General features: G+C 40.7%; 1 protein-coding gene and 1 long non-coding RNA gene across 2 annotated transcripts in view; one reads left to right on the top strand and one right to left on the bottom strand.

The window, feature by feature from the left end:
• EPAS1 (endothelial PAS domain protein 1) overlaps positions 1–25,378 on the top strand; it is a 77,465-nt gene that overhangs the window by 48,564 nt on the left and 3,523 nt on the right. The window contains exons 3-14 of the mRNA XM_059841207.1: positions 4,264–4,415; positions 5,020–5,104; positions 5,602–5,720; positions 5,814–6,016; positions 13,998–14,104; positions 18,836–18,983; positions 19,725–19,933; positions 20,257–20,444; positions 21,328–21,438; positions 23,128–23,612; positions 24,711–24,834; positions 24,921–25,038. Coding sequence (XP_059697190.1) covers positions 4,264–4,415; positions 5,020–5,104; positions 5,602–5,720; positions 5,814–6,016; positions 13,998–14,104; positions 18,836–18,983; positions 19,725–19,933; positions 20,257–20,444; positions 21,328–21,438; positions 23,128–23,612; positions 24,711–24,834; positions 24,921–25,038 — 2,049 coding nt within the window. The remainder of the gene's footprint in view (positions 1–4,263; positions 4,416–5,019; positions 5,105–5,601; positions 5,721–5,813; positions 6,017–13,997; positions 14,105–18,835; positions 18,984–19,724; positions 19,934–20,256; positions 20,445–21,327; positions 21,439–23,127; positions 23,613–24,710; positions 24,835–24,920; positions 25,039–25,378) is intronic.
• On the bottom strand, positions 10,748–25,012 carry LOC132324749 (uncharacterized). The gene is made up of 3 exons (XR_009485722.1): positions 24,877–25,012; positions 15,553–15,684; positions 10,748–10,838 (listed from the first exon to the last, which is right to left on the bottom strand). It is a non-coding gene; the product is annotated as an uncharacterized LOC132324749 (long non-coding RNA).

Genomic DNA, 25,378 nt, shown 5'->3' on the forward strand with positions numbered 1-25,378 from the left:
GGAACGTGCTCTAATACTGACACTGCAGCCATAGGAGGGACTCCTATTTATTATTTATATTACTATAATTATACCAAGTTACCTGATACAGGGCACACCAGGGCACCACAGTGCAGCCCAGCATATTTCTTTGCTGCAGACTTAGGATCCTCAGGTAGCTGATCTGCTTCAGCGGGTGAGCACAGATGACACCTTCTGGGGCTGCATTTGCAAAGGACATGGAAACAGTGAAAGACATGAGCACCTTTGGTGTGTTCCTCCAGCTGGAGCTGCACTGGGTAGGCTGCTGTGGGGACAGGCAAGGGATAGATGGGCAACAGCAGCAGAGTGGCTCTGGAGGTACTTGGCCCCCACCTTTATGTGCCCGATGGCGCCTGCGGGTTCCTCGCCTTTGAAACGTGAGCACGCCCTATTAAGGACTACAAGAAACCCAAATCTGCCAGCTCCCCTTTCCTGCTGCAGCCAGACTGCTGCAGGAAAGGGGAGAAAGGAGGGGGTGCAGTGGGGTTTATTGAGTTACCAGGGAGGCTGAAGCATGTCTGCAAAACACCTTGGTTGTGCTTTTGGGTTAGGTTAGGCGAGGTGCACAGCAGCACAAACAATCTTCTCTCCCTCCTCTCTGTCCACATCACAGATGCCTCCAGCTGGACAAAGATAATTTTAATAAAAACAGTGTACTCTGATCCCACAAACCCCTGTAACCACATGCTTTAAAGCTGACTATATCTTTAAGTGCTGTGCTCAGCTTGGACCTTAAGGGTTTGAACCTGTAGCCCTGATGTGAGTGATCCATGTCCTCTGTGTGTGTTTGTATAAGTAATATAATTTATATACAGGGAAAAGCAAACTTAATCATCTGATAATACAAGTAAAGTGTTTGTCTTTCACTGTTGGAGGCATTTAAGAATACAAATGCTTTGAATAGCCTTCCTGCCTTTGAATGGTCATGTTTTGTTAATGCAAACTTAATGAGCTGGGAAAAAAAAATGGAAAGGAGGGTCTGGGGTTAGAGCTGAAAAGTCATTTTTTCTCTGAACCCACACTTGGCTGATTGTCTTGGGCTATAGCCATGATCCCTGCTGAATAAACCATTTGTTTGCTTCCGGAAAAGTAAAAAAAGACCCTTGACATTCTTTACGCAGCAGAAACAAGCTTGGGAGCAGATGGTCACTTACCTCTTTTTTTTTTTTTTTCTTTTTCCTTTCCTAAATGTCATTTTGGTCAAAGTGCGTACTATTCAAATATATTATTGTATATTTTCTGTATTTTAAATGCTAGTCCTGATGCAATTTCCTGAAGTCATTTGCTTTGTACTGAGAAGGAACTGGCCCCTGCATGTGTAGCGTGAATTGCAGTGCAAGGACGTGAAATGAAAATCCCCAGCCTGTGCTGGCCATCCCCAGAGAGCATCCTCTCTTCCCTGCTACCAGTCTTGTTGAGAGGCAAAGGGTGATAAACCAAGTGCTCTCCATAGCTCTGGGGCTGAGTCCTTTTCTTCCCTTGTTTGCACGATGTGTGATGGGCTGCTGCCAGGTGTGGAAAACCAGAGCACCGGGAATATTTCTCTGTCTGCTCTGGGGTGCCCTAACCCCCAGGGGAGCACTGACTTTGATCCTCATTCATGGAGAAAGTTTCCTAGACTTCAAGATAGACTAGAATCTACAAAAGTGTGAAATAGATTATAGAGAGTAGTGTAGGTGTATCACTTGGTGAGAAATTGAGGTTTTGGGGTTTTTAGTGTGTTGTGGATGGAAGCAAGATGGAGGGCACAGGGTGTCGTCCTGGGCTTCTTCTTCATGCTCCTTCTTCCTTCTTCATGGGTTTGGGTGGCATTTTGCAATTGGGCAGAAAAGTCCGCATTGCGGGCTCTTTGGGATCAGTCATTGGGTTAAAAGGGAAAATAATCCAGGTGTCAGTTCTTAATTGGATAGTTTAGTCTTAAAAGACTTTGTAACAAGAGATTGTTAGCCATTTTGTGCCTTCTAATGAAAAGCTGCCAACTCACAGTAGTGAGACTGTTTTACTGATAAGAAATAATAAACACTTGAGTCTGAACATGAACTACCATCTCAAGTGCCTTCAATCCAGACCCAGAGAAACCGACAAGTGGTGCTGCCACAGCCAGGGAGGGATGTTGAGGAACAGGAGGATGCAGCAGCAGCAGCCAGCATCATTTTTGTCACCACTTACCTGTTCCAAACAGTGCTTCCTGGGCTCTGCATTGCAACTGCTCATCCCTCTTGGTTCGCTTGCAGTCCATCCTCAGGCACTAGCAGCTGCAGTTCCAGGAGCTGTACAGATCAAACTTATCCTTTAATCATCACTCATTAGTGCTTCAAAGTAAAAACTGCATTAGTTTGGCTCAGCCTCTTCCCTATTCAAAAAAGCAACAAACCCAAACCATGTAATGTTTTACAAAGCAATGCCCTAGTCCTGCTTTTAGACTTCTTGCAAAATGAGTATTTCAACAAGAAACATGAAGGAATATGATCAATGTGCTGTTTCATTGAGGAAAAGAGCAAAAATTAATGACTTTTCTCAAGTGCTAACAGTATGTGTACTACAGAACAAACTGTAAGCTGAAATTCCAACATTAAACCATCAAAGGAGAGCAACTTCTCCAAGGAATTTGTTTGTGTCTCACTGTTCTTGCAAGTAAGGCTGATGCAATTATGGTTGGAGCCTCGGGATGGCAAAATTGGTGGTGGGCTCAGCCTGGAGCACTCTTGTGCCAGCAGGAAGGAGTACAGAGAGCAGAATCGCTTCAGCTCTTCTCTCATCATCCTTGCTGCCATGGGCTCTAGGGCACCTTTGATCTAGAGGGGACTTACCCATGGCCCTATATCTTGGAGTTGGTTATTCCTTATTCTGAGACAATAAGGTGAGATTTTTTTTCTTTTACTTGCTTTTTCCCTTCAAAATCAGAGCCTTACCATGACATTTGCAATGACTGATCACAAATGTGCAGGCTAACTTACAAAACTGTAAAGATAAGCTTACCACAGCATGTCTGAGGTACACAGACCAGATACAATATCTGTAAGTGGTTTTGTAAAACATAATTCCAGAAGTTTCACATAAAACACATCAAGAAATCAACGGGCCAGCTCCTACACAGAAATTTTTCGATACTAGCTGTCTGCATGTCATTCCCTGACAGCTTCTTATTCATGGAGCTGAGGCATGCTTAAAAGCATAGAAGGGAAAATGGGCATTTGTGACTGGCATCAGGAGGACCCTCTCCCTCTGCCTGCAGTTTTACCAAGTGCTGCCTCCCATGGCACTGGATGGGCCATGCGGAGCACACATGACAAGGGCATCATGGTGCCATCAGTTGTCACTACAGGGCAGCCAAAAGGTACCAGGAACATGAATAACTGAAAGAAAAATAGCTGCAATAAATATTCTAGCACAGCCTTAGGTTCCAGCTGAACAGTGTCATGTCTGTCCCAGAAATTAGTAAGGTGCACTGGGTTCATGAATCTGCACAGGCAAACATCTAGGACGTAAGCAGAGTCTGAGGCTCTCCTTGCAGGACAGGGGAAATGAGGGTGGGTGATGAAGCTTGTCAGACTTTGGTGAGTGAAGCATAGGAAGTCCTGAGGTCTGCAGATGAAAAAGTAGGTATCAGTGAGATGGATCTGTGGTTTTCCAAGGAATACTGAGATTTATGGGATGACAAAGAGATTCACCCAAAATGATTTCAAGGGAGCAGTTTTCTACTTTTTCCATCCAAAGTAGTGTTAACAGATGTGTCTGTACTGAGTGAAGAGGTCTATTCAGGCATGTTTTGTAGGAGCTGTATTCCAACTTTTTAGAAAGCCTGACCTAAAGGAAGACATCCTGTCAGGTGTTTGTTAGGGATGCACAGATTTATGTACCTTCTGTAGGGCTTGCCCTCTACCTTGTGCCTGTTAGGAGGTACAAATGTTGCAAGTGGCCAAGAGAATGTGCACAAAGAAGATGCACTTCAGCCATCTGCATCTGCAGGTGTTAGTGACTGAAAACACATCTTGCAGAAACATGCTAAAGGTGAAGAGAGGGTCTTGCATTTGCCAAAACATTTAGAAAAGTATCTCCTGCCTTTCTAGTTTGATAAGGACATCCTTTTCATATGCTGTTTTGAAGAAGAGATTTGCTGAAAGGAAATTTTAACAGCAGAAAAATATTTTATTTCCTTGTAACTGGATGTACTTGCATTGAAAAAGGCTGGCTGGGGTGCGGAAGGCTCTAAATGCTTTTTTTTTCTTTTTTTTTCCTCAGTATGTGCTGACAATGAGAACGAACTAGAGGCAGACCAGCAGATGGACAACTTGTACCTGAAAGCTTTGGAGGGATTTATTGCTGTGGTGACACAGGATGGAGATATGATCTTTTTGTCTGAGAATGTCAACAAATACATGGGTCTTACCCAGGTAACTTGTTCCCTTACGCTTTCCTCTCTTTGTAATACAGTTCATAGAAAGAACTCTTATGTCTAAATGCAGAAAACCCAGCTCACTGCATGTCTCACTGCAAGAAAACTGGAAATAAAATGTCTTATTTCTCAGGCAGGTACCCTGCACAGCAGACGACATATGTTGCAGGTTCCCTCTCCCTTCCTATCTAGTTGTAGTGTCTTTGGTGACTGCAAAGTTGCCTTCCTACATCTTACTAGGGAGATAAGAAGGCATTTATTCTACTTGTTCCTTTAGACTATGGGACAAAGGGGATAGAGCTGCTCTTTTGGGTCCCCCCTTTTCTGCTTTGTGGATTGGGAGTTTTGTCCTATGTTGAAAATAACAAGAGGTGTTGACTGTTAACTGCACTGTGCAAATTCAAAGATAAGAGAATTATTCTGGGGAGAAAATGAGGAGTTATGCAGAGGATAAACAAAGGGAGGGTCGTGGGATTTGTGTCTCTGAGCATCCTGTCGATGCACTTAGTTCTAGTGACCAGTTTCATTTCAACTGTATTTAAAAACAGATAAATACTTTCAATTGCTTTGATTTGCTAAGTGTAGCTCTTACTTCCACACAGGTGGAACTCACTGGACACAGCATTTTTGACTTCACTCATCCATGTGACCATGAAGAAATTCGAGAGAATCTGAGTCTGAAGAATGGTAATAATGAAAATACAAAAGTCCTTGTTTGTTTTTGAAATAACCAAATGAAGTAAATGGATAGCAAAAGAGATCTGTTTGTCATGGTAAAAGGAATTTTCAATCCTACAGTAATCATTAACTGCTATTCAGTGTTTTACAGATTCATTTTGTTTTGCCAAATACTGCTTAAATATGATAGTACCAAGAAACTGTTTAGTATTTCCCTTTCATCAGGTTTAGACAGGTATAATGTTTTCAGTTGTAACGCTGCAGAGATTCATGTGCAGCAAGCTAAAACATAGGTTTAAAATTCACAAAATCCTATTTAAGTTCCACTTTAAGTTTTAGGTCTGAGCAGCTCACAAACTGCTCTGTAATGGTCCAAGCATCTTTGATGGCCTCTGCAGGTAAATGATCTGAGAATTATCTGTTATTTCTGTTGAATCCTTCATGCTTATAAGCAGACAAAATCAAGAAGGAAAATGAGAAAATTAATTTGTCTTTTCCTTATACAGGGCCAGGCTTTGGAAAGAAAAGCAAAGAAATGTCAACTGAACGTGACTTCTTCATGAGGATGAAATGCACTGTTACCAACAGAGGCAGAACTGTTAACCTCAAGTCTGCCACATGGAAGGTACAATATTTGAGCCAAATTAAGTGGGTTTGATTTTATTAGACATTTTGATGTGGAGAGAAAGTATCCTAAGTTTGTTTCTTGTTATTTCAGGTTTTGCACTGCACTGGACAAGTTAAAGTGTATAACACTTGCCCTCCTCACACTCTGTGTGGGTATAAGGAGCCTCTTCTCACCTGCCTTATAATAATGTGCGAGCCTATCCAGCATCCTTCAAACATCGATATCCCCCTGGACAGCAAGACCTTCCTGAGTCGCCACAGCATGGACATGAAATTCACCTACTGTGATGACAGGTATGCTCCACTGGCTTTTCCTTTCCAGAGGTGTTTTTATCTTCTTGAACAAAACAAACAGTTCTTCCAAATGTCTTGTGTGGACCTGGTAAGCAAGGACCAGAAGAAAATTCAGCCTGTTACCAAAACAGCTGTTTAGTGGCTCACTTAGTCAAAAAATTCAGTTTGGGTGAAGCTGCATTCCTGCTGTATTTCCTCATCCTGCCAAGTGAGGAATTCAATTTTACTGGCAGAAGATGAGGCAACTTGGAGTCACAAATGTCAGCTTCTTGGGGTTTAACAAACTGAAGGGTATGCAGGATTCCTGTTCTGGTGTTTTAGAGAGCGTGTCCCAGGGCATGCCATACGGACCTTAGTCAAGGACTGTTTTACGGTTGGTTTGGCCCAGGAGGCTGTTATCAGTTAGCTGGCAAGTGCTTTATGCTCTACATTAACCAAGAATTGCCAAGGCATCCAGAGTACCTGCTGCTCTGAAATGGAGTTGCAGCCTCTTGCTCAATGAAAAGCAAACAGCCTTTACTGGTTATCTCCCTGCACCTTTCAGTGACGAAATGAAGGGGAGGGGAGGACCTTGGATCAGGCCAGGGGGTTGTCCTCTGCTCCCCATACTTCACTCTTAAGTGGAAAAAATTGACATCCCTCTAGTCTCTACTTGCCTGACTGTCCTGGATGGCATATTTCATGCCATCTACCTCTTCTCCCTGCCTGTATACTGTGATAACCATCTTCCATGCCTGCAAGCGAGCCAGAGATCACTTCCCATGAAGTGTGTTCCTGTCCTCCATTTGCCCCGAAAGTCCTGTCTTTACTGCTGTGGATTTGGGTTTTGTTTGGGTTTTTTTAAGTTTATTAGGTAATCCCTGAATTTAAGATAAACTTTTCTGCCCAAAGAAATTGGTCTCCTGAAATTCAGAGATGCTAAAAACCTCGGAGGACTGGAGAGTTATCAGTGAGATTATACACATGCTTGCAATTTACACAGAAACTCACAGGATCTTTCCTAATTTCTTCAGCCTTCAAAGGTTTTTTTAAACTTTGCTAAGTAAGATTATTTTTTAAACAATGTGATGAAGCAGCCATATAAACTTGCAGTGTTAGCAGCTGGGGATGAAAGCAAGATTGCAAGAGTGAAACTTGTGACTGACCTTCTGAACTCTCTGAGAACTGCGCAGCAAGTGACTAGAAATGATCTCTGATGTAATCACAATGAGATTTTTTCCTTTGTTAATATTTTCAGCATGAAAATATTGAGATATCAATAGGATTTTGCTGCTGGAGGGAGTGACTCAATATGACAGTGACTCATTAAAAGCACTGTGCTCAGAACTACTGGGGCCATTCAGTGGCAGGCTGCAGGAGCGTAGCAGAGGATTTTGCTTTATTGCAGCATTCACATGTCTCTGCAAGACTTAATGCATAAGCCATTATAAATGAGAATTAGAGGGACTGATGCTATCCCATTAAAGATACACATGCTTATTTTAAAAATAATGATATATTAGGCCTTGTCTTAAATAGTTGGCATATGATTTACAGGAAAGATGTTTCACATGGCAGTGAAATACAACAGCTTCCTCTGGAGGATTGAACTTACAGGGATTTTAAAGATTTTTTTTCTCCAAAACCAGACTATAAAGTAGCACATCTTTTACTATATAGTTTTGGTTGGATGTTTCATTCCTGTGTTATTCAGATTTTGGTAAAGCTGCAAAGGGCAGCCAGGGCAGAGAAGGAGGAGACTTCACAAACTTTTCAGGTTCTTTGCAGCAGACCCACCTGGCCCCCGCCTCCCTCCCAGAGGGATGCTGATTTCTCTCCAGCAGGCGACACATCACTAGACACATAAAAATGCAGAACACTCAGCTGCTCTTATCAAATTCAGGGCTGCTACACAGATTGCACTGAAGGAGCAGCTTATGCCAAGAATGTAAATCCAGGCTGGGGAGTGGAGGAGGGAAGGCAGCATGTGCCAGTCAGGTGCCTTAAACTCTTTTCTACATGCTCTGTCCTTTCTGCAGTGACACAGCTCATTGCTCCATAAGGGACAGTGAGCATCCAGTTTAGGGCTGGTATCATGGGGGGCAGTGTGCCTCCTCTACCGGGCTTCTGCAGTGGTCCTGGTGTCCTCCTTGCAGTTCATCTGGTGTGGACAGGTCTGCTTCCAGGGAGCATTAAGTTTTTATTTTCAAAGCACTCAGTCAAAGAAACTCTCAGATTTCTGAGTATAATCTCCTTAGGAAAGCTCATTGTGCGTCTGTCACAAAGCAACATACAAAATATAGGCTGGCTGCCTTACAGCATTTTGTGATAAAAACTAGTTGCCTTTTCCCTAGGAGGGTATAGGTTAGATGTAATATGAAGCAGGCAAGACTGGCCATCATTTAAAACACGTGAGACAGTAGCCCATATAATTTGCCTTCCAAAAATAAATTATGTATGTGGGCCTATGACTTGCCAGTTGTTAGGTGGGATATGTTTGTATTCTTAAATCAGTTTTTGCAAGGTGATGAGCCTGTAGAGAAAGGTTAGTGGATATGAATAATAAATAAGGGTTGTTCTCTTAAATGCTTGCTTCAGCCATTCCTGAAGAGTGATTTAAAACTGTTCCCTAGCTCCACTTATCTTGGCTAAGTGGTTTACAGGAAGGATTATTTTAGCTGTAATACAGAAATGCTGATCAGTGGTACAATTTAATAATCCAAATGAGGGTTTAGTTCAGCTGCACAATGCTTTTGTGTCAGGAAGGATTTCCAGTGAGGGTGTTTCAGTCAGAAGAAAAGGCATGTCTTTGTACGAAGGCAAACTTGTTACCTTGGTGGCACTGGCACTTACTTTGAAGGCACAGCTGGCTGTGGGGCATCGTATGTCCCTGATTACTAGAAACCCAATCATTATATAACTTTTTCTTCTTTTTCTTGGCTGGGGCATTTTAATAGTAGAGTTGAAGAAGACAAAAGGAGAAGTGTAGGATATGTAGTGATAAAGAATAGGATGGTGCAGGAAGATGCAATGCCATAGCATTGCCATCCCATATCAGTATTCATGGGGGATCCAGACTGTGCCCAACTGAGAGGAAACTGAGTTTCACTGGGTTTCCAGTTATGTCCCAGTAAATAAGAAAAATGCAGGCACGGGACTTGGATGAGGATTTAAGTTAATTTGCTATTTGACCTATACTAGGGGAATATTTTTAAGTTAAATGATAAAGCAGGGAAGCATTTGAATGGACCTCCTGTCCTTTCATTCCTGCTCAGGGGAAAATGCAATATGGAGACGAGTGATGTGGTGATAAATGAACCCAATGATCTACATTTGACAAAACTGACTTTTGGTATATGTCATATTTAAGAGTAAAACATGACCTACTTCTTTTGTTAATAACAAAACCCTGATTGAGGTAGACAAAATGAGTGGGTGTGACAGTCCTGGTGAAGATTTTCATGCACACATGTAATTTTTTTTGCCTCACAGGGCAGATACACCTGACCAGGCCATTCAACCTGCTCAGTAGTGGCCAGGGTCCCAGGATTTTGCATTTTGGGTTTTTTTTCATTGGCTAGGGTTAGAGTAGAAGCAGCCAGGAATTTTTTTGAGAGGAAATGTGGTTAGTTGGCAAGACTGCCCCACTGCCTGCTCTAGCAGGCTGACAGAGTGCTTTACCCCAGGCATAGTGTCTATGTTGGGCTTTATTATTTTGTCTCTCTTTTTTTTTTTAAACTCATTCTGCTTTAAGTATTACTTTGTTTTGTTTGTTCCTCTCAAGACCAATTTAACTTCAATAACTTAGTAACAGTTTGAATACAGAAAGACTTTGTTAAGAGATCCACACCCTCACACACACAGTCTGCACAGGGCCCAATGAATATACACCCAGCTATTTTTTATAAGCAGTAAACATTACAACAGTCTTTCACAGAGCTTGACTTGTCAGGCCTGATAGTTCTTACCATACTATTTTAACTATTTTAAATGGTATACAATAAAAAGCTCTGTGCTCCTATAAAGGGACAGAAAAGCACAATTTTAAGAAAAACAAAAATACTTGAACTAGCTCACCTTGTAGGAAATGCAGCCTCGAAGCAGTGGGTTTTGATTGCTTTGCCATGTCTCAAAGAGATAAAATAGGGCAAAGTTGTACAAATCTAGAAACAGGAGTCAAATCACTTGCTTCTTGATTGTGTACCCTAAGCACAAAATTCAATATTAAGACACATATATATTGTATATTTAAGGGAAACTGAAATAGTGCTCAAAACACACTTGAGTAGTGGCAGCTGGGACAGATCTCCTACTGCAGATGGCTATTGCCCACCTCTTCACAGTGTTTTCTGAGATCTTGACCTCTGTACATCATGATGACAAGTTTAGCTCAGAAAACTGAAGTGCCAGTCTGGCAAAAATTAAGATTCCCCAAAAGTATTTGTGTTCTCAGAAACAAGCTGGTAACAGGAAAATAAACAGCCTCACAACCCACCTGTCACCTTCAACAAAAAATCATTGTCTTACTAATGAGCATTCTACGGATGCAATGGAAACACAAAGCCTACCATGACAGGAATGCTATCCAAAACCACCACACAGTTTGTTTTCTAATTTTGTCATTCCACAGCTTGCACAAAGAGCAATTTTCTGTCCAGTGTCTAAACAAAAGTAGAAGTCTTATGCCTGACCTCTGTTGTGTAAATGAACAAGGGACGTAGACATTTTCCCTATTTTCTTAGCTGTGTACTTACTCCTCCTTCTCATAGCTCTGTGGGATGCCTTTTCCTTTGCATTTAGTCCTCTGTGTGTTCACTTGGCATTTTGTGTTGCTAAGAGGCTCCTGTGGAGAGTACACAAAGTTTAGAGGGTGCACCTCCCTGGCAAACCTCAAAGTAATGCTCAGGTGAGGTTTACAAGGATCCGTGCTAAAGCACTCGCTGCCTCCTGGCCCAGGGGCTGCTCAGGCTCTTGGCTTTGCCCAGTCTTCTTCCACACACATCCTGGGAGAGGCACAGGATGGGTGTGATGGATAAAGGGATAGCTGCCCACTTCAACCCTGGTGCATAATGTGGCATGAAATACACTAACCTGATTTCCAGCCCTGCACAGCCTGCAGCCTACAAGATTTTTTTTTTTTTGAGCTTTTCAGGGTCAGCAGCACTGTGGGAGCAATAAAGGAGGGTGTGAACTACCAATTTATGCACCCAAAACTAATAGAGATAACTATTGGAGAGAGAGTGTTTTTTATAAACCAGTGGTATTTGAAAATGTATTTAGGAAACACTGCCAGCCAGTTTTAGGGGAGTTTTGTGAGTGGGAAAATGGAACATTCTGTATTCTTTTTTTAATCATGTCAATTGGAAGAGTCTTCAGAGAGAAGTGGAATGAATCTGAAAAGTGTTAACAGATGAACAGAGCAGTCAATGAGAATATAGGGGCTGTTTAGCCACTTACTTTTTAAAGTAACTATTTTAAAACAATTACTCTTCATTAGTATTTCAATGTTACCAGGCATGGGTTTAGAACTTATGTGGGGTTGTGGGTAATTTTTTTATATCTTATTTTTCTCTTTTCATGTAATATGAAGTTGCTTGTAGTAAAAGACACTACCACCACTTGCTAACTTCCATCCAAGATTACATTAGATCTAATTAGATTTGACATTGTCACAGCAGGATTGCACCATAAGTCATTCTGTGCCATGGAATGACAAGAAGAGTAATTTTATAGTGAGGGTGCTCATTATGGACAGCAAGGAGCAGTTTGAGAAGGGGAATTACAGGACTGGAATACATGAATTTTGCATAAAGTTTACTATTCCCATATGAGAAGAGTCCCTCAGCCTGCTGTAACATATATTTTTTGTTTGCTATCTCAGTTCCACTGCTGAAGTGGAACTTCCACTTCCATGAAGGCTGTAATGTGGGTTTGGATTGTGCTGCTGGCTACATGGTGCTTCTGGTTTTTCCCCATTATCTTCTCTCTGCTCAACCTCCACTTGGCTCTCAGCTCCCAGTGACTGGATTAAGAATAGATACTCAACTTCTTGAATTTTAAAATCCTTCCCCTTGCAGTGAACTCCAAACTAACTGGAATGGCTTTATGGTATTGAGCCATTATATAGCCAAAGGCCAGAGTTTCTGATATTAAAGACCATGTATTTACACTGGTCCTAGCAAAAGCCCTGGTCACTTACACCAGTGTGTCCCAGCTGGTTGTGTAAAGGCAAGCAGCAACTGTATTTTGTGAGCCTTAATTTTATTATGGCTCCTTCAGTATTTGTTGTTTCCTTCTGATGATTCAGCTTTGATGACCAATTCACTATGAGAAGTACTTTTCAATAAGAAAGAAAAAACAATTGTGGTTTCAGAAAAAAAGGTTAGATTTGAGTGGGATGCAATTTTAAAGCTCAGAAGCTTGTCAGTGAAGAAAGTAAAAAACACTCTTTGAAACCTGGATTCAAATATTCCCCTTTGATGGTCTAATTTTAAATGTAAATAAAACTGGAAACACAAACAGAAGAGTAAGTTTTTGAGGGGAACCTAATACAAGCGACAGCTTTTGCTCATGTGAAGTATTATAAACTCAGGTTTGTTCCATGGAAATCAGGTCAGAGAATAGTTTTCAGAGTGACCAAACCAACGTGTCCTGGGGCTATGAGCTATAGAGTTCTGTGGGGGTGGAGGCAGGGAAAAGCTGACTCAATACCTTGGCGTTCAAGCCATACACAAAACAGTCCCATCTTATGTGTCTTCCTTGCTGGAGGGGGATCCAGGAGATGAATGCCATCTCTTGCTCTGTTTGTTTTACAGTATTTACATGTCTGTCTTGTCAAGACATGCTTGTGTCTAGAGGACTGGGCCAAAGCTTTCCTTCCAAGGAGTATACAAACCTGAGGATGTCTCTTAAAAGTAGCAACAGCACAAATCAAATGTGGTGTTGGCACATAAAGCCATTCTGAGAGAGTGGCACAAAACCTGGGCTCTGCCACTGACAGCTGTGAAGTAATGCAAGATGTGACCACTCCTTGCAAACCTCCCAGCTTTTAAAGGTTTATGAAAGTATCACAATTAGTTTGTGTGCTGCTGTTCTCTGTATTACAGGTTATTATAAGAATTTCAGAGGTAGAAAGAAGTCTTGTAAACCAGAAGATAACATTTTGAATTAATTTTTATATACTCTTTTTTTAACTTACTGCGTTTTCTGTAAAGCTGTGTGTGATGGTATTTCCAATTGAAATAAAGCATTTTCCTTCCATCCCCCTCATTAGAGAAAATCATCTGCACAGTTTGATGACCTATTTTCATTGATTCAGGAACTTGTGAGTAATCCAGCCTTGCCTCAAAAAGACTCTGAAAAATAGGTCTAGTTTTTGAGATCATAGCTTTCTTTGTGTAAAATCCTACTTAATTTGTGGTTACTTAGTCACCCAAGTAACCTAATCCATACGCCAGAGTTTTCAAATGACTGAGAAAAGACTAAGTAGATGAGCATTTTTTTTCCTTTTAAGTGCCCATAATTTCTCACCTGGCAGTTTTATTTATTAAAAGCAGCGCCCAAACCCTTTTGTTTATGTTTTTAAAATGTACACATACTTTTAAACCTGGTGGCACCAACCACTACCCCCCTTACATGTATTTGATTTTCAGTGGTGGTTGTTGGGAGTTTCTGCATGTCGTGGGCAGCCTGAAAACTTTATCAGTAACAAATTAGAGATAGCGTGCAATAGGCATAGGAGAATTTGCAGTGTACACACTAACATCCTTAGGAATTTTTGTTCCAGTAGCAGGACAAGGCAGTTTATTCTGAACATGGAGATATTTCAGAATGTGATCAGAAGTCCTCTATAGCTCCTCATGTGTTTGGAAGCTTAGAATTTCTCGTTTTGCTTTTTTAATTCTGGTAGTTTGAAGACTTGAGCTGATACTGCCCTGCACACGTGAGCATAAGACTACAGTGACCTGAATTTTAAATACTTGCTTTTTTTTTCTTGAACAAGAATAACAGAGTTGATTGGATATCATCCAGAGGAGCTGCTGGGTCGTTCAGCATATGAGTTCTACCATGCCTTGGACTCGGAGAGTATGACCAAGAGTCATCAGAACTGTAAGTCACAATCTTAATTTTTCTTTGTCGTTTGCATGTCAAGCATAAATTGTGGGTACCTCAATACATAGTTGAAAATACAAGTGCAGCCTGTGTGCAGATACTATCCAAGAGCAGTATTTACACCAGGTAACTGTGCTTATCTAGCTGAAATCTGCTGCTGGTCCTTCCAGAGGGTCTGGGCTCTTCCATAATTAAAACTAAACTTGGATGTTAAAAGGAAGAATCACTGTCTCTCTAAGGTACAGTGCAAGGTTCAGCTGAAAATTTGAAAAGCTGAGTTAGGCAGTTCTAGCCTGGTGAGAAGGGCATTTCCTGGTGGCCAAGAAAACTGGGATTCAAAAAGAAAAGAGAAGGTATTGGTTGGGGTGACCTAAATGTGGCCTTCCAGTACCTGAAGGGAGCCTGCAGGAAGAATGGAGAGGGACTGTTTACAAGAGCATGTAGTGACAGGACAAGGTGGAATGGCTTCAAACATTCAGACAGAGGGTGGGTTTACATGAGATATTAGGAATAAAGGCTTTAGTATCAAGGTGGTGAGGCACTGGAACACGTTGCCCAGAGAGGCTGTGGCTGCCCCATCCCTGGAAATGCTCCAGGCCAGGTTGGATGGGGCTCAGAGCAACCTGGTCTAGTGGAAGGTGTTCCTGCCTATGGCAGGGGCTGGAACTAGATGATCTCTAAGGTTCCTTAAAGATCCCAAGCCATTACATGATTATCTTTCTAATGTGCTGATGGACTCAGCTGACAGAGCTAAAGGGAAATAGCAAGAGCTTATTGCAGTGCTTTTTTGAATGTCTGTCTTTTGCTACCAAATAACAACTATCTTCTCCATCCAAAGTAGATGTGCAAGGAGATTTCTTAAAGGCATATTCATTATACACATAATTGCTACTGCCAGGAACAACTGCTTCTTGATATTGTTATGCCTATAGGGACTGCCAGTTTTAGCTATTCTTCAAGTAAGGTACCTGAATTATTCTGGGAGCAGAGATCAGATCCAAGATCCTTCTCTTCAGCAGGCCACACAGTTTCAATTTCCATCTCTTTCATATTAGGTATCTTAAAATAATTTGATTTAAATCTTCTGTCTCTGTCCTTAAGAGTTAGTGCTTTGGCTGGAGACAAGGAAGTGCATTCATGTACAAATGGCATTTCCCACCCTTGGCTGTTATGGCCCCCAAACCAGTTTATTGGATAGTTCTAAGCAGGACATCACTAAAACCTCTGCAGATGCTCTTTTAATAGAAGGAAAGCAAAGCAGCTAGACTGGAACCTACAAGATCAAAAAACAAACCCCAAACACCTTGTAATTGCTGTGATGAAGGCCTCTGTCCCCAGGAAAAAGCCCTAGGTCATGTCTATAGGGAATTGGCCACCAAACAAACTTACAGAAAGTATTTCTGTACTTCCCAGAAAAAAGTTGCAGCAAAGAATAGTTGTCTGACCTTAAGGGGTTAGCTCCAATGGCAAAGATTCAGGACAGTTTAAAGCTGAAATGTTTCTTGAAAAACTGTTTGGCAGTGATGCAAGTTGTGTGCTGTAAACCAGTGTGGATATGAATCATCCTGTTTCCAAAGCTGCTTAAAAGAAAAAAATAGATTAGCCCATACTCAGTGAGAGTTATCTGGACATGTAATTTTAAAAATTGTTTCTTAGGTAATATGTTAGTGTTTTTACGAATAAAAATATTAGTAAGTTATATTTATAGATAGAATGTTAATATACTGCACTGGGCTATTGAAAGTTGTCCTGTGAAATCAGGGGGTGCACTACACTGGTGCTTTTGAATCACTGAGTTGGATTTCTAAGAATGGGACACTGCTGGGAGGGAATAAAATGGGAGCTGGCAATCTATTTGGTAACAGGAAAGGGAGGGTGAGCAAACCCTTGTTGGTTATCCCCACCTAGTTAATGAGATGGGAGCACTGAGTTACTTGTCCGTGTAAAGATACCTGGTAAGTTTCTAGTACCCACTGTGACCAGGCATTAATAGATGTTGCTTCTCCCTCCAGCAATTCAGTTACCCTCACGTAGTGCAGGGTGTGTGTCCAGATGCCATTTGTGCCCACTGAAAATGGCCATGTCCTACAAACATGCTGCAGGGTACAAGGTCTGATCAAGAAGCAGAATGAGGGCAATAGGAAGTCTTAGAGGGGTGGTGTTACACCAGCAAAAGTCCTCGGACTGCACAGGTTATAAGTGTTTAGGATCAAACTGTTCCACAGGATTTATGACAGCACAGAATCAGCATGGATTATCTTTTTACTGTTGGAAGCACAGGACCAAAGTCTGTTGCTGTGATAGATGTGATTTTCCACAACAGAACCATGAGTTTAAATCGCCAGCAAATTTGACCCCTTTAGTTTTTCTATGATAAATAGATCCCACATCTTCTGGGACCATCAAGTCAGAGAACAACCACAAAGACAAAGTGACAGCAAGCTGTGACTTGACAAAGCACACATAAACCCTTCAATTAGGAAATGCCTGGGTTCCATTATGTGTGCCATATTGAGATGCTGCATAATGCAGGGTAACCAAGCAGGTATAGAGCTTATACAGACCTTGTTCTTCCAAGCATGTGGCTATACAGAACTTATTCATTTTCTCTGGCCACATCCTTTTGTACCTGGAAATAGCCACCTCAAAATTCATGTTCAGCAGACTTGCATTTATTGAACAATAATTTTTATTAGAAGTATGCTATGTATGGAGTATATCTCCTTGCAATTATGCAGTCATCAATTCTGACAGTGCCCACCAGTTAGAAGTTCAGCAAGCCTTGCAAGAGAATAATGGTTTTGTGTTCTATTAAATTTGTCCTTGCCTTCCCCCACTCTCTCCACACAAAGATAAGGAATATAATTGGAGCCTATTTCATTGACATGTAACTAGTTCTGTACAGATACAGGTAATGTATACTTTATAAAAAGTAAAGAAAATAAAGAGAGAAGTGAGAAGTTCACTCTGAAGGCAGAACCTTAAATGTAGCGTTGATAACAAAGTCAGCAGTTAGAAGTGTATTAGTAATTTATGAGATTACCCCCTGGAGGGATTCTGCTGTACTTTATTATATCAGAACATGACATGCTTTGAATAATAATAATAAAAAAGATTAAAGCAGTAAAAAGCTTCTTTGTAATGAAACAGGCGCCTACACTGTGACTCTTATTGATGAGCTGATGATTAGGAAACAGTGTAATTATGTTTCACAAGCAGAGCAGAACAGTCCAGTCACTAAAACACTTTGAAATGAAAGCCTTTTGATTTTGTTCCACCAGAAGTATTTAATCAATAAAAGTAATGTTCTACTTTGTCTAAATAAATTAAATGAAGGATGATTAAATACTCCTAGGAAGAAAACAAACAAACTTCAGAAATAGAAGGATAAACACAGCAACAATTATCTGTGAAACAGTTGTTGTATTTCACAGGCCTGGAGTAGTACATTTGTATGGTGGCAATGTAGGAGAGGCTGACAATAGCTAGCTTCTTTTAATGGCCACACTCACAAGGAATTTTTCTGTAAAAAGACCATGGTATCAATTTTCCAGTCCACCTGAGTCAAATTGCATTATTTCTAGGACATTAGTTTGATGGCATACTTCTTTTGGATGTAAAAGCTGTTTAAAAGAAAAGGTTGCCAATGCGTGGTCAAAAGTTTAGTTTGGCCAGTTCCCACTTCTGCTGCTATTCAGTGTGACTATGTCTGCTTACAAGTACAAGATCTTATTAGTGCAAGTACTGCTTGTCTACTCCAGCCTGAATTTTTTTGCCATTGATTGACATTATTTTTCCTTCAGTGACGGCTTTGAATTACAACAGACAGGACATCATAAAACCTTACATCTCAGAAGTCCAAAGCTCTATACTGAAAACTTGTTCTCTGCAAATATTGGGGGATAGCAGGCTGACAGATTTCACCCTTCAAACATTTAGAAGCTTTAAACCCAAGTTGTACTATTGTCAGTTTATAGTTTGAGAAACACAGGATAGTTAAAAAAAAAAAAAAAGAGTTAGATAAACATTACTTGATTTGGTCACAGGGGTCTTGGCTTCTTCTAGGCTGCTAATTCCAAGGTCTTCCTTGGAACAGCACAGTTCAACCAGAGGCAGAAATACAGTAGTTCAGCTTTTTTTTTTCCTAGACAAAGCAGTTCTATTTACTATTCTTATTTATTCTTTTGATACCTTTTTAAGAGTAATATTACTACCATAAGATCTTAATTTAAAAAAAAAATCTTAGCAAATATACCTTTTAAATCACGTGATTTTTGTAGTTATTAATTACCTAAATAAGGAAACTATAGTTTCCTCAACAAATTCATTTTTCTACAGATCAATTACCAAGACACTTCTACAATGGGGACTCAAGAAACATACAGTCAGCAGGCATTATTTTGGGATATTATATTAAAGATATTTGATTTAATATTTGAGATATTATATTAAATTTTTTAAATTCCACATTCTGATCTGAAGATTCAGACCATCTCATCAAATGCCAGAATTCAAATTTTCAATCTTGAGTAGAAGCCTCAAATGAACAGCCTCTTTCATATTTAAAACGGATGAATTTTCCCAAAGTTAAGCACATCCCTTGTCCGCAAATGCTTCAGTGCACTTCTGCGTAATGAAGACTCAGAAGTGGGTGTATTTAAAACAAGTGTTACACGTTGTGTATTCCTGTCCTGATGCATTATTTATATCTCTGCCCCCTTTTCTCAGTGTGTACAAAAGGTCAAGTAGTGACGGGCCAGTACCGTATGCTGGCCAAGCACGGGGGATACGTGTGGCTGGAGACCCAGGGAACGGTGATTTACAATACCCGAAACCTGCAGCCCCAGTGCATCGTCTGCGTCAACTACGTGCTCAGGTGGGTTCAGGGCACACGTGTGCATTCACGTGCTGCAGAAACGCAGTGTTTGGAGGAACTTTTCAAGGGTCTATTTATTCAACGTTGTTGCTCCGGAATCAGTTTAGTCATGTTTGTTCAGTCCTGTTTACTGATGTTAGACATCGATGAAAAATGTGGCGTGCCTGTTCCCATACAAGCTGTTGAAATACACCACAGCCTTTCTCCTTTGCTGCTGGGCTCGTACAGCAGTGTATGGTCTGCACGAAGATTTTGTTGTGTAACACAACTGCTAATGTGTTTTGTTTTTCTAATGCTGTGACCAAGAGATAAAACTAAGTAATAATAACTGTATCATATGTTGCTAGGAGAAGCAGATTACAGCCTTAAAAATCAGGACCAATCAGAAGTTTTGCCTTCATTTGGCAAAACTCAAGTTTTTTTGCTCCTAGTTGGGGCCAAAATAGGAAATACTTATTTGAATGATAGTCTGGGTCATTACAGCCTCAACTACATCCCTTTAAAAAGCAGAGCAACAAAGCCCTGTGTATTCCCACAGAAGTCCTGACCACACTCTCTGCGTCATCTGAAATGGTGGTGCTCAGCAACGCTGGAACTGTGCCTCGCCTGTCGAGAGCCTGGCACGCAACCGAGAGGCCAAAGTGCTCCTATAGCCCCAGCTTCAGGGAGCTTGTGCTGCCTGCTTTATCCACATCTTTCATCTTTATGGTACAAAATGCCTAAAACCTGTTCTCTCCTTAGTGAAATTGAGAAGAACGATGTTGTGTTCTCCATGGACCAAACAGAATCACTCTTCAAGCCTCACCTGCTGACAATGAACACTGCCTATGACAGCGGCATCCCTGCGACAGAGAAGAGTGACTTCTTGTTTACTAAGCTAAAGGAAGAACCAGAGGAACTTGCTCAGCTGGCACCAACACCTGGTGATGCCATTATTTCCCTGGATTTTGGTTAGTATTTGTAAGAATTCTTTTTGTGCAACAAAGAACCACATGTGAGCCTATATTTAGAAACTTAATAGACAAAGTCTGTTTGCTGTGTGTACAAATTGTGAGTAATGGCTAAAAAAGCCCACATGCTCACACCAGTGGAAAATTTCTGTGAATGAGAGAAGGATCAGGCTTTCTTGCTGACTAAATAACGTGCATTAGGTCTATGCCAACTTATTGTCATGGCAACTAGGAGCAGTATTTACTTTTAATGAATAGCTGCAGTTATATCGTAACACTGCACCAGCTAAAAGTATTCATTAATATTGTTAAAACCCATCCAGGAACACAGAAGTTTGAGGAAGCCCCTGCCTTCACCAATGCTGTTTTGACGCCAAACAAAGCATGGCCAGTGGAAGTGAAAAACCACCCTGCTCAAGGTGAAACACTGACAATACCATCCTTTACAATGCCTCAGATTGCACCTGGCAGCAGTACTCCAAGTGCAAGCAGCAACAGTAGCTGTTCCACGGTAAGAAGAGCTTAAAAAACATTAGAAGCATGTTATGTTTTGTATCCAAATCCCATCAATATATATAGACAACATTTTTGTGTTGGCAGTCCTGTCTCAGTTTTTATTAGCAAGGCCCATAGTATCTCTATTCTTCCTATACTGCATCATGCCTTAAGAATTAATAGCAAAACTATGAAATGGGAACAATATCCTGGCTTCACACTGCAGTCCACATTGTCTCCCAACTGTCCCTCTAGTAATTACTGTAACATATAAAACAACTAGGAGGAGAACATGCTACCACCTTTTCATGGAGTTAGCCTTATATAAAAAGCCAGTGTAAAATTGTGTGGCCACTGGGATCATTGCCCCAGAGCCATCCTCCTTCTGTTAAGTAGAAGCTGTAGCTTTTAGGAAGCTTAGCCAAGTCAGGCTTTTGAGAGCAGCTCCTTGGAGTTTCCCACTGAAGAAATCAATCTGCTTCTGTGGCACTGCCCCCAAGAGCTGGAGCCACTCTTACCAGAGGGCAGCCAGTCTTAAGAAAAGCATGGAGGTATTGCTAAGCATCTTCTTTCTTGACAAATGTATTTAATGGTGGACATTTCTTGTTCCTCATCTAAGCTGCCAAAAAACATTTAAAATAGGATGACAACTAGGTTCCTGTAATTGGTGCCTATGTTTTCCTGTAATGGGTGCCTATGCACTGACAATCTTGTGTCAGAGAAAAGCTTCTGATAGAAGTGGACAGTTTTGGGTTCTGAGCACACTAAATACACCGTCTGCCCATTCACTTTTCATAGGAAAGATCTGTTACTGAATAACAGCATGGTATAAATGACATGATGCTAAGCCAGTACTGTGGTTGTCTTCCTGCTTAGAAAAAATTGTTATTTCCATGCAGCCCAGCAGCCCAGGAGACTATTACTGTTCTGTGGATGAAGATCTTAAGATCGAGGTGATTGAAAAACTTTTTGCCATGGACACAGAATCAAAAAGTCAGTGCACCTCCCAGGTAATGAACTCTCTCTTCTAAAAGACACGAAGATCAGTCTCCTACTAGTAGACAGTACAGCTGCATGTAGTGTGTGCCGATATTGGGATACAGCATTTAAACTGCATTTGCACATGCACACCAAATCTTTGATGCACGTTAACAAAACAGTGCGCTTCCAAAAGCTGCCATGTCAATTTCTGTCCCTAACTCTCTGAAACACGAGGTTTGGAGTGTCACTGTGGTGGCACTGCTAAGAAGAAAGGATCACCAGAAAGATTTCAAAATTTGGAGGCTTCTGTAGATTGAATAAGGAATATAAGCAGCAGCAATTTGTTTTTAAATGCAGCCAAATGACTAATGAGTAAACATCCTTTCTATAACAAAATATAAATAAACTAATTCTTGCAAAACACCCAAATGAGAGAGGAATGCCCCTCATAACACACATCTCCTCTAACTACAAAAATGAAAACTCATTTTAGATATATGCTTCCTCTTTTGCCTCTTGGAGGTTTTCAGAGAGACTTGAAAATTACGTACACATAAAGTAACACACAGTCTCCATCTCCTGCATTCTAATAATGATGTAAGTGTAGAAATTTCCCCTATAAATAAATAAACCCACTATTACAACATTACAGCATATGAGCTAGTGAATAAAAGGTGTGGGCCTGATTCAGCTTGCTTAACTTTAGATACTTAATTGAAATGCTTTGTGAAGAGCTTATGCTTTATAGTCAAGAGAAAGGAACAGGCACTGCTGATTGGTAGCACAGAGCTCACACTCATCTCTATTTATTAGTCCTACAGAAAGTTTCAGATGCTGCTGCCCAAATTAGGTACTTCAGATGCTAACACAATTTGCAGGCTTCAGAACATGTAATCCATGTTCTGAAGAAGTTTTGTCTAAGTCTGGATATAGAAATGAAAGCAAGAGAAAGAGCAGACAGATAGGAGAGAAGTGTGGAGCAAGATGAAACTCACTGCAAGACTTCACATGTGCAAACTTCATTATTGTCAGATTCAGCATCTGCTTGCTCAGGTGTGTCCCACCACATCAGCTGCTTTGGTGGGAAAAACAAGTAGTATAAAAGTGCTGCAGGGGTGTTATGAGCTGACTGGGGAACCAACATTGGTTATCCTCTCTGTTCGGCTCTGGTCAAATGCCAAGAGAAGTGAATGTGGGTGTGACTAGTCCTCCAAGGGAAAAAAGAAAACAGATTTAACTGTGATAATGTCCTTCTGGCTAAATTTTTTCAACCCTTGCATTTTTAGACACCATTTTTAATGTAGCTGGATTATGAGAAAGCTGTGTTTTCTATTTTAACATGAAAAAGCCTGAGGTTGAACTACATGCCACATGTTGTAGAGTCTTAGCAGACAAGTCATTCAAAGCTTAGTGAAACAGCATCTACTTCAGATCACAGTGATGCTGGATGCTGCATGCAAGCTGCTTTAACAAATATTGCTCCTCTGAGATGTTTTTTCTTCAGTTTGTAGTCTTAATTTTGCTGCTGATGACACCATTAACATGTATGCTAGCATAGAAATAAGACACCTTTAAACAGGAGTTGGCCACTTTCATTAGGTAAATTTGGCATACAGTGATCTTTCAGCTTTGCATCTATTAGTATTTCATATCACACTAACTGCCACAACTATTACTAATTTATAGTTTCTTTATGAACTGACTTCATCTTTGCACAGACTGACTTTAATGAACTGGACCTTGAAACCTTGGCTCCTTACATTCCTATGGATGGAGAAGATTTCCAGCTCAGCCCCATCTGCCAAGAAGAAAGTCCTCTCTGTGAAAGTGCACAAAATACCCAGCAGCATCTAAGTAGCATGAGTACCATCTTCCAACCCCTCGCTCCTACTTCACAGAATCAGTTCCTCCCAGAGAAATATTGCCCACAGCAATCAAATGAAAAAATTAACTCTGGTCATGGATCCCTGTCATTGGTGTTCTTCAACAATATGAATAGGTCATCACTGCCACCATACCATGACCGAGCCAGCACTCCCCTGTCTTCAATGGGAGGAAGATCAAACACCCAGTGGCCACCTGATCCCCCATTAGAATATGTTCCTGCAAAATGGAGACTCATGGATAAATACTCAGGATCCCTATCAAGTTCCCCCTCGGGCCCACCAATAACTTCTCAGAGAGTGCCCATATATAAAAAAAGGTACGTGTTTCTGTGGTATAACTATGCATATTTACCAAAAAAATATTTTGGGAAATGAGAAGGGTTGAAATCTTGAAAATTAATTTTTCTCAATTCAGCTGAAACAATTTGTTGTGATAGGCATCAGACTGCAGCTCTGGGGAAATTAATGTGGTGCTCTCCCAGTGGCAGTGAGTATGGAGGAAGCAGAAGTGGGCTAATTTTTCATTGTCTGTAAGGATAGGCAAATTAATTTCCTGCTGGTCCGGTTAAAAATTACACCAGTAATTTTGCAAAGCATGCTTGACTTTATTTAAGAACGGTACCAAAAAGACTTAACTGGTGCAGCAGTAGCAGGGACAGACACACACATACTTTCTTACCTTGCATATATTTTCTGCACAACAGAAAATGGGGAAGATAGAGGAATGAAAGTACATTATTGCTGGCATATGTAAATACTACAGTCAAGATTTAAATTGCAGGCTCTTTTTCTACAACCTTTTTGTTTGCTTTCTTACACATGTGAACAGTATGTGATGAGATGTAGATCAGAGGGCACCATCCTAGAAGTTGCCTCATGGCTAGAAGTTTCTCTGTAGTTCTTGACTTTCAATGTTGCTCACACTGACATGTTCAGGAAGTACATGAAATAGCAATGGTCATTTTTAAACATGAAGCTGTGCAGTTTGCTTTTTGGGATTTCTTGTTGCCAGAAATACCAGTGTCTGAATATGCATCTGGAAAGAAAGGGTTTGTCCCCAGTCAACAAGTTGTGTGTTCATACTAAGTATGTAAAGCAAGGGAACAGGCATGGCTCTCAAATCCAATTCTTAAGAATCACATTACTTTCTTTTCCACAGCATTTTTTTATCTGCCTGGAGATCCCTAAGGCTGTTTATGCTAAACTTTCCTAAGTCTTTGATCCCAAACGTCAAAAGTTTCTAAAGATGGTAGGATGACTAATAACAGGAAATAAAAACATTTGATGTTTGAGATCTGTCCACTGGCAAGTCTCAGACACTTTAAATGTCTTTAAATGAAAGAAGAATCCATATAAATGAACCAAATTATTTCGATTTGCCTTCCTGTGCACTCAGAAAGATGTCCTCTCCACAGGCCCCTGGATGCTTTTGGACAACGAGGCATAGATATAAACCCAGCAAGACTTGCTCTGTCTAACAGTTTGAAACTGAAGCGACAACTGGATTATGAAGAACAAGCCTTGCAACAGCTGAGTGGGGTAATCATAAGAAATGCATCATCTTCTCAACTTTGGACTCACCATGGTCATCAGTGTAATTGTTTGTTTTGCTTCCCTTCTTCTAGGGAGATCCATCTGTCATTAACCCATCTCACTTAATGTGGAAGAGAATGAAATTTCTCAAGGGGGAAAACTGTTCCTTGGTTACAGAAAAGAAGTCTCTCAGCACAAGTGTTCTTACTGGTAAGACAAAAGAACGTGGTTTTGCAATGTTACATATTGAAACACCATTTTAAGACAGGTTGAATAGGGAAAAAACCTCTTTCAAAAGGAAATGTAAATAAGCTCTGTAAATATTACACTAAGCTAAAATTAAAGACCAAGTTGTATCACTAAGAGCTGAACAATTTAAAGGTACATTTGATAAATACCATTCATTTGATAAATACCATTTAGCTGGTTTCACGGATGTTCACACACTTGCTTCAGAGGGAAGAGAAAACAGCTTGATGGAGCTGTGTTTACCTCCTGCTGATCCAAGGTGTGAATATCTCACACCTCATCTGAGATATGAATATCTCAC

Source organism: Haemorhous mexicanus, chromosome 3 (assembly GCF_027477595.1).
Source record: "Haemorhous mexicanus isolate bHaeMex1 chromosome 3, bHaeMex1.pri, whole genome shotgun sequence".
NCBI lineage: Eukaryota > Metazoa > Chordata > Aves > Passeriformes > Fringillidae > Haemorhous > Haemorhous mexicanus.